The sequence below is a fragment of the Mastomys coucha genome, unplaced genomic scaffold (genome assembly GCF_008632895.1).
Source record: "Mastomys coucha isolate ucsf_1 unplaced genomic scaffold, UCSF_Mcou_1 pScaffold22, whole genome shotgun sequence".
In the NCBI taxonomy this organism is placed as follows: domain Eukaryota; kingdom Metazoa; phylum Chordata; class Mammalia; order Rodentia; family Muridae; genus Mastomys; species Mastomys coucha.
Window position 1 is genome coordinate 26,322,268 of NW_022196905.1, and position 10,952 is coordinate 26,333,219.

General features: G+C 47.2%; 2 protein-coding genes across 3 annotated transcripts; one reads left to right on the forward strand and one right to left on the reverse strand.

Moving 5' to 3' along the window:
- Positions 1–986: 986 nt before the first annotated feature.
- On the reverse strand, positions 987–3,840 carry Dusp18 (dual specificity phosphatase 18). 2 transcript variants are annotated; one of them, XM_031340742.1, is made up of 3 exons: positions 3,518–3,840; positions 1,336–1,967; positions 987–1,233 (listed from the first exon to the last, which is right to left on the reverse strand). In XM_031340742.1, exons 2-3 carry the CDS (start codon positions 1,896–1,898, stop codon positions 1,182–1,184), a joined length of 615 nt encoding a protein of 204 aa, XP_031196602.1. In that variant the 5' UTR covers positions 1,899–1,967; positions 3,518–3,840; the 3' UTR covers positions 987–1,181. The 2 variants fall into 2 exon arrangements, with proteins under 2 accessions (XP_031196602.1, XP_031196603.1); XM_031340743.1 differs by having other exon boundaries at positions 987–1,967.
- A 73-nt stretch (positions 3,841–3,913) lies between these two features.
- Positions 3,914–10,637, forward strand: CUNH5orf52 (chromosome unknown C5orf52 homolog). Its single transcript, XM_031340745.1, has 3 exons — positions 3,914–4,256; positions 8,448–8,556; positions 10,322–10,637. The coding sequence occupies exons 1-3, from the start codon at positions 4,009–4,011 to the stop codon at positions 10,469–10,471; spliced, it is 507 nt and encodes a 168-aa protein (XP_031196605.1). The 5' UTR covers positions 3,914–4,008; the 3' UTR covers positions 10,472–10,637.
- The last annotated feature ends 315 nt before the right edge of the window (positions 10,638–10,952 follow it).

Consider the following 10,952-nt stretch of genomic DNA (forward strand, 5'->3'; position numbering starts at 1 on the left):
AACGAGTCACCTGGGACAGGGACCCTCCACTGAGGTGGGCTTCTTGGTGAGAGGGCCTAGTCCACTGTGGTTGTGCTGCCTGGGCAGGCAGCACTGAGCAGGCCATGGGGAGCAAGCCACGTTTCTTCATGGCTGAGTGTAACATGTAAGCCCAATAAACCCTTTCCTCCCATAGGCTGCTTTTGGTGAGTGTTGTACCACAAAAAGCACATGGTAGCACTGCTCGTGGGCAAGGTAGCACATACCTGTGAGCCCAGCATTCCTAAAGTACAGGTGAGGAGACAGGTGCTCAAGGCTACACAACCTGGGCTTCTGAATCGAGCCTTCTCGAATGAGACCCTGACACCAAGGGCTTCTGAGCAGACCTGAGTCTCAGGCCTGCTAGAGACAACTCACTTGTTCTGACCTCTGGCCTTATAGTTCCTCAACTGTCAGCCAGCCTGGGACCCTGGATCTCATGGTCTGCAATTCTGCATGAGGTCTTGTGTCAGGACTCCCAGGCTGCAAAGTGAGAGCTCTGGGAAAGCCTTCTCGGATGAGGCCTAGCAGAGATCGAGCCGTTTCTTCTTCTCTCTCACACAGAGACTTCTGAGAACATGTATGTTCTCATGTAAACTAAGGCCTGGGTATGGGTAGGTTTGCTGATCTGGGCACCACTGTGATCCGAGCACTGTGTGAATCTGATCTGGGCCACTGTGGTAAAGGTAGAAGGAATGGCCTCTGGAACCCTGATTGAAGGCCCCTATTCTAGTGGGCTGGCACTTACTGTGAGAGATACTGGAGAGTACCAGGATGTTTAAGGCTCTGCCTCTGAATGAATGAGGTGGGATTTTGGCAGATTTATCTCTGGGCTGGTCATCTCCAGAAGGGCTGCAGGAACCCAAGCTTGCCATGTGTACTGGGCATTGGTTTCTAGGGCCTAGCACCACTGGCCTGCTCCACCCACCCCCAGCAGCCTACCACTCACAGAAAATTTACCCTCACTATATTGTTAGAAATGAATTTAATCTCTAAAAACACAGATGACAAAATAGTAATTGTTAGGGGTTTTTGTTGTTGATTTTGTTTTTGAGACAGGGTAGCCTAGGCCGGCCTCACACTCACCTTGTAATCTCCCTGCTTCAGCATTCTGAGGTTACAGGCATATGCCACCACACCTGGCTGGATTACGAGGTTAAATGTTAGAGCAACACTTTTTTCTTGCCCTTAGGTAAAGCACCGTCTGGTGTGCTCCTGTAGCAACAAAAGCAGAATGTTCAAGTTTAGACCTTGATGCACTTGTTAATGACAGAGCTGTATGGCTGACCCAATACAGGAGCTGGCGGGTTGGCTTACAGTGGGATCATCAAATGGGTCTCCTTCTCGTAGATGTCTGGGATCAGTCCCATTGGAGAGTTAACCATTTGCATTGTATTCTTGCCAAACAACTGGAACTCATAATGGATGAGCTGCTCCCAAAAGCCACTGTTGGGCCGGATGATGGGCCTGCGTGATTTGGTCCAAGTGTGGGCATCGAGAAGGGACATGGCATGGTACTTCATGAGGTAGGCGAGGCACAGGGCAGCTGAGCGGCTCACGCCAGCAGCACAATGCAGCAGTGTGCGGCCTTGCTTCATCTCCACCGAATGGATATGGTCAGCAATGGGGTCGAAGAAATCACAGAGGCGTGCAATGGGTGCATCGACCACAGGCACCTGCACATACTGGATATCCTCGTAGAAGGTGTTTGCTACCTCTACTGAGACATTGATGACTGTGGTGATCTGATTGCTGGACAATAGGAGCTTGTTGTTGGCAGCCACACCATTGCTGATAAACAGGCTCTTGGTGATCTGTGAGAGGCCACTGATTGAAGGCTGGGGGAACTGAACTGGGAAGGCACTCCAAGGTGAAGTCATCAAGGTGGAGGTCAACAGTTCGTGACGTGTTAAGCTTGCATCTTTCTGCTAGGCTCTGCCCACTGAACCCTGCAGGAAGGAGGAGGAAGTTTGGAGGGGTAAGAACCCAGAAGACTTCTGGGAAAGGGGTGGCTGGGTCTCTAAGGTCAGAGGCAGTCCTTTGACCATCGATGGAGAAGTACAGCGGAGAATGCAGTGATTATGCCAGCGTTCACATCACTGAGCCAGAACTGCTGCCCATGTGATGGCTGCCTTTTCACACAGAGGAAGGGGATCAGCCATGGCCAGAGAGACCACGAACAATGGAAGGGATGGGCCTTGGGCTTAGTGGGGTGGGTTCAGGAGAAAGAGGGTGGTTGGGAGCTGAGGAAATACAGCCGCCGAAAGAACATTAAGGCGGATATGTTCTGATTACGTTAAGTAAGAACTGGACCCAAAGGTAAAGCTGTCAAGAGGGAAAATGATATGCCAAGTCTTTCCATCTTCTCTTAACCAGTCAGCAAGTCTAGCTGTTTTCAGCAAAAGAGGGCTCAGTCCCTGAAGACTGCCCACACAACTGGACACACAACAGGTGTCATCTATAGCAGAGCTAGTGGGAAACTCGTCATGTTCTCTGCTCAGCTGTGTGACTTCCAACACCAACGACCTCTAAGTCAACTGAGAGCAAGTAGAAAAGAGGCTCGGTGATGCTCACCCCGAACAGGAGCATTCAGGAGGTAGAAGAGAAGGTTGAGGGCCTTGTTTCGTGGGCCCCACCCCTAACAAAGAGCTAAGGGAAAAAAAATACTGCAGTTTTTTTGTTTTGTTTTGATCTAGTTTTTTCCTTGTCACTGAAACAAAGCTGTTTTCTTAAAAACTAACCTTTGAGAAATCGGGATTTCCCAGGCAGGCCAGTTTCAGCTAGCATTAAGGGTGTCACCTATCTTTCTAAATCCTCTCAAAATGAACTCACTCAAGGTAACCTCAGGCCAATCAGTTACTTTTCCACTGTTCTGTCTCCCTGTTTCCTACCTTCCAAGGAATGTGACTTCCAAGTGACCAATGGTTTTGTTTCTGCTTTCTTCAGTCCGTTCAGAGGTAATACAAGTGCTTGTAGTAAAGTTAAAATGTAAAGCCTTGTGGGAATGACAAATAAAGGCATTTGTTTCAGGCTGGAGGTTATAGAGTCTGTCACAGACAGTAGTAGGGCATGGTAGAGCAGACCTGGAAGCTGAGGCAAGAAGATGAGGTGTTCCCGACCAGCCTGGACTACTGAAACTCTTTCAAGACTTATGGGGAAGAAGGGGGTTGGGGTAGGAAACAAACTTCATCACCACTGTTTTCACACTTTACAACCAACGAGGCGTTTGGCATCTAGTTAATTTGTACCCGTGGAACTTGAGACTCGAGGAAAACCAGTTTTGTTCACCATCAGACAGCAAGTTCTGAAGGCTGATATTTCCGGTGGATTACACTTTCTGGAGAAAGTTGGCAAATATAGGTGGGGCGTTGGTTAAGTTCTAGGTTATAAATGTGGAACACAGTCCACACATAGATGAGTAGGAGGTGCCACATCAAGCCTAGGAAGCTTCCCAGAGAGCTGGCCTCTCTAAGTGGTGACAAGACTCAAACGATCTTACCTCCTTCCCTTAGTACCCCGGAAATCTTTCAGAACGCAGCTGCAGGGCGGAGCCGCGGGCGACCCTCTCCAAGAAAGAGAGGGCCCTTCATGATCCCAGATCTCGGTAGCAACGGCTTCTCCTCGCGGAACAATGGGCAGTTCTAGGCTTAGGAGGACCCCGCGACGGATTCTGTACCTCGAAGGACTCGCGCAGTTCCCAGACGTCTCCGAAAAGCTAGGGGGGAGGCTGCAGTAGAGCGTACGCTCTCCACGGAAACGCGCCAAGCAGCCGGAAGGGCCGCGGCCGTGCCGGCCGCCTGCACGCCCCGCCCACTCGCCCGTCTGTCTCCTAGGCAACACGCCCAGCCGAGCGTCACAGAGAAAGCCAAACGACCGTCACGCGGTCCGCCTGCTGGTTCCTCCGCCTTGCTCGTCTCCTCGGCAACGGGCAGAACTCCGCCTTTAGACTCCAGTGTAGATAGTCGCTCCGCGTCCGCGCGTCTTTCCACCATGGTTTTCCGCTTAGCTAGCTCGTCTGAGTCTCTCTCTAGCCCGTCAGATACCTCTACACAACCCAGAAGGCCTTCCGTCAAATGGGACTTGGGATCGGATTACGAGGCCGTTACCAAGGAGACTACCGCTTCGAGCTCGGACTTCCGGCGCGAGAGACTAGACAGCCAGCCGGATTTTGGCCTCTACAGCCAACCGCAGATCAACTTCCTGCGGCCGCGGTCCCCAATCCCCAAGTTGTTATTCAGGTGTGGCTCGGGTGTACAAAGCAGTTGTCAGACCCGGGACCCCTAAGGGAATCCGCTCGAGCTTTCAGCCGTGGTCCCCCTCACCCCCACCTCCGCCTATACGAGTTCCTCAGATCGCCGCAAGGTTGGGATTTTTCAGACCCGGGCCAACCCGTAGGACTTTCAGAACCTCGGTCTCTGGGCCGAAGGCACTGTCCCATTTCCAGCCTTCGGAATGAATCCTGACCCGGGCTTACTGTAGGTTTGACATCGTGCCGTCCAAGCGCACTTTGTCTCGGGCAAATTGGTCTCAGGCTCCAAATGACATGAAAACTCCAGGCCTTTCCATTCTCCAGTGTCCTGGAAAAGCCCTCCAGTCCTGTCCTGTCCTTCCTTAACGAGCATCAGCCAAGGATGTAATAAGTCCTACAGAAGATTCATTCTGGAAACACAATTTCAAAATGACCATTACTTCTTGAAAGAGACTATTTTTAATCTTTCTCCTGTTTCATTTCCAATATTGATAAATTTGGTGCACTGCTGAGTTAAGAGGATCGTTAAATATTTAGGCTCTTTTTGGTTGAAAATAGGATTTAGACTTATGTGTAAATTCCTGACCTTTGAGTCTGTTTTCCCATCCTCACCTGGGTATGTTGAGTCATCCTGCATAAAAACCAGAAAAACGGAACTAGGTAGCTTTCTTTGTTTGTTTCTTTGCGTTAGCAAGCTCACCCTGACGATGGTTGTTTCTTACTGATAGGAAAATGAATTGGAAAACGTTTTTATAATCCCCCTAAAAGTTCTTTGTTTTCTTCTTAACTGAACATGGTTGCACAAGCTTGTAATCAAGCACTCTGGTGCTGGAGGCAGGAGGATTGGAAATTCAAGGTCGCCCTCAGTTTAAGAGGGAGTTCTAGACCAGCCTGGATACACAAGACCCTGTCAAAAAATATACATCTTTTTGTTTGTTAGGGTTTGTTGTTGGTTTTTTTTGTCTAATTATAAACATAGTGTATTTTATGATCTTATTCTGATGGGCTAACCAATAGAGACTGAGTTTAGGATAGGTTTTCATGGTTGTTCCTTCCCTTCCTGTGTCTATCAGTCATTTCTGTTTCAGTCAATTCATGTGTGTATGGTTCTTCCCTTTTTGCTCTTGTTTGGGAATCTGTATTCGGGAACACTTCACCAGCAGGTCTGTCATTTCCCTGGTTACCTTTAAGGCGGTTTGCCAATCATTGCAAAAGTAACATACACACTCAACAAAAAACAACAAACTAAACAGAAGTCGGAACAGCAAACCAATCACTGTTAACATTTTGATGTATACCTACCTGTGCTGGTTAGTTTTTGTCAATTTAAAACCAACTAGAGTCTGGGATGAAGGAACATCATCCCTGTGGTCATGTCTGGGAGGGAGGCAGTTTCCTAATGATTGATGTGGGAGGATGTAGGTCACTGTGCATGGTATCACACCTGGGCGGGTGGTTGGGTTGTATAAGTAGGTCAGTTGAGTAAGCCATAAAGAGCAAGCCAGTAAGCAGCCTTCCACAGTGGTCTCTGCTTTAGTTCCTGACTTCCGGGTCCCGCCCTGAGCCCTGCCTCAGCCTTATTTGATGATCGACTGCAACCTGTAAACTGAAGTAAGGACTCTCTTCAAGTTGTTTTTGGTCAGTATTTTATCGCAGCAACTGACAGGCTAAGATTGTCCATATCTAAGTACGTGTGTGTTATATTTTTTAAAAAGATACAACACAAAAACTCACTGTTTAATAAACAGTAATCACTGTTTAGTTGTGGTGGCTGCAACTTTTTTCTCTATCTAGTTATTATATCAAGATATTTATTCTTGATTATATGTATTATACCAACTGACTTAGCACAATGATCCACTTGGCTTTCCAAGTTTTAGAATGTATGGACAATTGCTTTTTAAATGGGAAAAACCATTGAAAAACACTTCATAATATAACTAAATTACCAAAAAAAGAGAACCCACTGGCTAACAACATCATCTGTTATTTGTTGAGACATGTAGCCCAGGTTGGCTTAAACTCATAATGTAACTAAGAACGGCCTTAAACTTTTTTTTTTTTTTTTTTTTTTTTTTTTTTTTTTTTTTTGGCCTTAAACTTCTGATCCTCCTGTTTCTAACTCCCAAGTCCTGGGATTATAGGTGACTTTTTATTGATGCTGGAGATCACCATGGCCATGTGTGTGCTAAGCACATTCTACCAACTCATTCCCAGTTGCCCATTCTGCTCATATTGCTCCACACTTCTTACCCGTGTAGGTGTCTCCAACCCACTGATGCCATGGGACCTAGGATGCTCATGGACACCAATATCCAACACAGCAACTGATGTTGCAAACTGAAACATTAACTTGATTGCATGGTTCCTAAGTGTAAATTTGGTCCATGGCATTGTTGTCTTGCAGTGTCAAAAGGTGGAACATACTTGTCAGAGTCCTCAAAGTCCTGTAACACCGCAAACACTTCTCATTTTTAAACATTTCCTAAACTCTTCTCTCTTTCTAAGTCCTGTAATACCGCAAACACTTCTTGTTTTTAAACATTTCCTAAACTCTTTTCTCTCTCTCTCTCTCTCTCTCTCTCTCTCTCTCTCTCTCTCTCTCTCTCTCTCTGGTTTTTCAAGACAAGGTTTTTCTGTGTAGCCCTGGCTGTCCTGGAACTCACTGTGTAGACCAGGCTGGCCTCGAACTCAGAAATCCACCTGCCTCTGCCTCCCAAGTACTGGGATTAAAGGCATGCGCCACCACTGCCCGGCTTAACTCTTTCCTTAGAACTCTACTTATTAGCTAAATCTCTGTCCATCTAAATCCTCCCTTCTCTCTCTCTCTCCTTCCTTCCTCCCTCCCTTCCTCCCTCCCTCCCTCCCTCCCTCCCTTCCTTCCTTCCTTCTCCTTTGACAGTTGTCTGTGTAGCCCAGGCTGGCCCTGAGCTCCCTGTCTTCCTGTTTCCAGCTTTCCAAGTGTTGAGCTCACAGGTGTGAACTAACAAAGTTGGTTTTCTTTCCTTTCCCCTTATTTTTTTTCCCTATCCTGTTCTGTTCTCCTTCCCTCCAAGATCCCCCTTAGATCTAGGCTGTGAAAGAAGAGCTCCCCACCTCTTCCTCTCTAAATTCATCTTTTACCTCTACCTTCCAACTTTTATTCATCAAAGACCTCTCCACCTTTGCTCTTACCCAGTATTTTCTCATGGAGCTGACCACTCAGCATTTTGGGGGTTGCTCACTGGAGAGTGCTTGACTAGAGTTTGCAGGCCTAGGTTCCACACCAGCACCTCCATAGAGGAACAGTAATAAGGAGAGCTGCTAGGGAAAGCATTGGCTCAGGACCCCCAGGACCAGAGTGACAGAAGGCAGGACAAAGACAAGGATAGAAGATGAAAGGGAAGGGGAAGAGAACAGGGGTATTTGTCCTGAAGGGCAAAGGATTGCCTCTGGACAGAGAGGAGACAGACTTGGCATATAGGAAATGGCAGTTTGTAAAGGTAAAGTGGGAAACCCTGTGTTAGGATGACGTGTTTAATTTTAATTGGGCATGTTAATATTAGATGAGCCAAAGGGGATTTTTAATTGCTGGACTTCAATATTTTAATAGCTGGACCTTGGTAGTCAGCCTCAGGAGGAGAAAGTGGCCAAATAAGGGACCAGATCTTGTGGGCTAGCTTAGGGATGTGAGCTGCTTTTTAGCAAGGCAGAGGAAATAGGGGAGAAAGGTAACGGCTGCCAGAGCCATGCTCTACATGCTGGGGCTGGCCAGAGTCCATTCAATAACAACATTAATAATTCCGAGGACTCTTTCTGCTGCCACCTCTTTGTGGACTGCTTTGGACCTTTCTGTGTCCTCCGTTGCTCAGGAAACAGCCTGTTGGCGTACCTTGTCTACAGGCAAAACTTGGAATGATTTCCTCACTCATCTGAAAATGAGAAAACTGTTTCTCTTGAAGCCCAGGTGTGGTGGCACATACCTTTAGTCCCAGTACTTAGGAAGCAGAGATAGGTGGATCTCAATGAGGTTAGCCTGGTTTACAGTGAGTTCGAGATCAGCCAGAGCTACATAGCAAGACCCTGTCTCCAAAAGCAACCTAAATAAACCCAAAGAGGTATCTACCACTATTCCAGCACCTATCAAATCGGCTTCCAGCCGCTGTCTCTAACCTGTCCCACCTTCCCCTCTCTCCTCCAGTTTAATGAATACCAGTGATGCAAATGTGCAGAAGATGTTACCCAAGAGCCACTTATCTCGGGTGATCATTCGTGACAACCTCAATGCACAGCGCATCTATGAGATGGAGGTAATGTGCCCACCAGGTTCTGTGCTAGAGCCTGTTAGTGGCTGACCATTCCACACGCCCCATTCCTCTTTCCTTCCTTGCCAGTTGCCTATGTAGCCTGGGGTGGAAGCAGAGCTCTCAGCTCCTAGGGCTCATAGGGGACCATGGAAGTATTTAAAGGCAGGCCCCATCTTTACAGAGGAGACAGGTGTCACGTGGGGTTGGTGTCTAGCCCAAGGTACCGTACTCACTCTGCATGGCTGAAGAGACTCAAAGGGAAAGACCATGTCTTGTTTTGTTTCCTCAAAACACATAATTGTCCGAACAGAACTTCAGGCTTGCAGTTTGAATAGGCATCAGCACTATATGGTTAGGGTTTTTTTCTTCTTTTGAAAACTTATTCCATTTCCAGAGGAGAACTGAGGCTAGCAACAACAGCAGCAAACCCACAAGACACAAACCAAGACCGGGTCCATGTATGTTCTCTGTGTTAAACTTCTCAAGTTATGGTCTGGCAGAATAGCTTGGGACTCAGAGATAGGCCAGTTTTATGCACTTTATTTGTAAAACAGGATTTGAAACTCTTCTAGTTATGGGTTCTGTAACGTAAATCTGAACTAGTTTAAGCAAAATGGAGAACCTGAGTTCATGTACCAAGATGGGGAGGACAGGGTGGCTGGTGTTTCCCAGCTTCCTCCTTAGCTCTTGCTATCTGCCTTTTGAAGTCTGGATTTCTTTTAGGGATGTATCACTTTCTACCTGGCTTAGAAATAGTTGAGCATTATCTTACACCCTGATTACATTGTAGCAAAGGGATATCCCCTGCAGTTGACTCCCACATCTTCTCCCCTAGCCTGGTCATAGTAAGGCTCCACTGAATGAATAAGTTGAGGACTTGTCCTCCCAGATCCTACAGTGTTGTTGAGACAGCACAGGAGTTATGTAACGGATGAAGTTAGTCTTCCTGTGTTGATGGGTTGTTACAGATAAAGGGTAGACATAGATTAGGTGGACATGTGGAGCTAGAAGTCACTGATAATATATAAACAGCACAGTAAGTCAGAGGGACACAGTGAGAGGACTTTTGGAAGGAGAAAGAAACAAGATGGAAGCTGGACAGAGGTGGCACACGCCTTTAATCTCAGCACTTGGGAAGCAGAGGCAGGTGGATTTCTGAGTTCAAGGCCAGCTTAGTCTACAGAGTGAGTTCCAGGACAGCCAGGGCTATACAGAGAAACCCTGTCTCGAAAAATCAAAAAAAAAAAAAAAAAAAAAAAAAAAAAAAAAAAAAAAAAAGCAAACAAACAAAAAAAACCCCAAAAACCAAAAACCAAAACAAAACAAACAAAAAAAACCCTCCAAACCAAGATAGATCTCCTTGCTCCTGTGACCTCCGTTTCTTCATTCCCTTAGGATTTTCATATATTTATTATTTATTTTGTGGTGCTGGGAACTGAACCCAGGGCTTCTCACATACCAGGCCAGTTCTCCATGATTGAGCTATATTCCTGACTCCCAAAATACACTATTTCCTTAGATCATTGTTGAGGATTGTTAAGGTTGAAATCTCAGGCCCCTCAGCTGCAGAGCATCAGAGGGCACCATGATAGTCTATCCAGCTTGATGCACACGCTTTAAATAGGGAAACTGAGCCTCTGTAGTCCAAGCTGCTTTGGGAGGGAAACCGGGTCTCACAGGCACCTTGCCACTGATAGGTCAGCAGCCTCAGATGTGTCTTGCTACGAAGCGACTTGTTTATCCTAAATTCACCCCTGTTTTTCATAAGATGAAAGCCTCTGACAAGACCAAGAGGAAGATGAGCTTCTTGTATGACCACCTGAAAAAGAAGTTCATGACGGACCAGCTGAGAAAGATGTTGCGCTGGAGGCGGGAGTCCCATAACACCCAGCAGTACTTGAATAGAGAAAGGGCCTGAAGACGCTCAAGATGGCGAGCCAACCACCGTGAACCGTGGCAGAATGATCTGCCCCAAGAACACAAATCCACCCTGGTGAGAGTGGAGGAGCCCCAGAGTATGCTGGTCTCCACCATGGTAGAGCAATAAAAGGAAAGCGGCGGATAGGATAGGAGCGCAAAACACACCGGTTCTAACTGCTTTGCTTCACACCAGGCCCCTTATTCCTGTGAAATTCCTACAGCAATCGACGCTCGGTGGAAGAGGCAGAAACAAGCCAGTCTCCTGGGTTTGTGCAAACATGGAAACCTTAGATTGTATTTCCTTCTCTTGTTCCTATGTCTCTCTCCCTACATTGTCCGCCCCTCCTACCCCCTCGGCCTCCCATCCCCCCAACCCCCCACCCCGCATGTCCATTCTTCTTTTCTTCCCTCCTCATTTTGGTCTCAAGACTGAAGCCAGAGCTTTGCATATATGCTCAGCACATGCTCTGTCCCCTGCT

Excerpts from the sequence above, each read along its gene's own strand:
- Dusp18 (XM_031340742.1), bottom strand. The coding sequence starts at position 1,898 with ATGACTTCACCTTGGAGTGCCTTCCCAGTTCAGTTCCCCCAGCCTTCA. Across the intron at positions 1,234-1,335 it reads ACCCATTTGATGATCCCACT|GAGCACACCAGACGGTGCTT; the intron begins GTAAGCCAACCC and ends TTGTTGCTACAG.
- CUNH5orf52 (XM_031340745.1), top strand. The coding sequence starts at position 4,009 with ATGGTTTTCCGCTTAGCTAGCTCGTCTGAGTCTCTCTCTAGCCCGTCA. Across the intron at positions 4,257-8,447 it reads ATCCCCAAGTTGTTATTCAG|TTTAATGAATACCAGTGATG; the intron begins GTGTGGCTCGGG and ends TCTCTCCTCCAG. Across the intron at positions 8,557-10,321 it reads AGCGCATCTATGAGATGGAG|ATGAAAGCCTCTGACAAGAC; the intron begins GTAATGTGCCCA and ends GTTTTTCATAAG.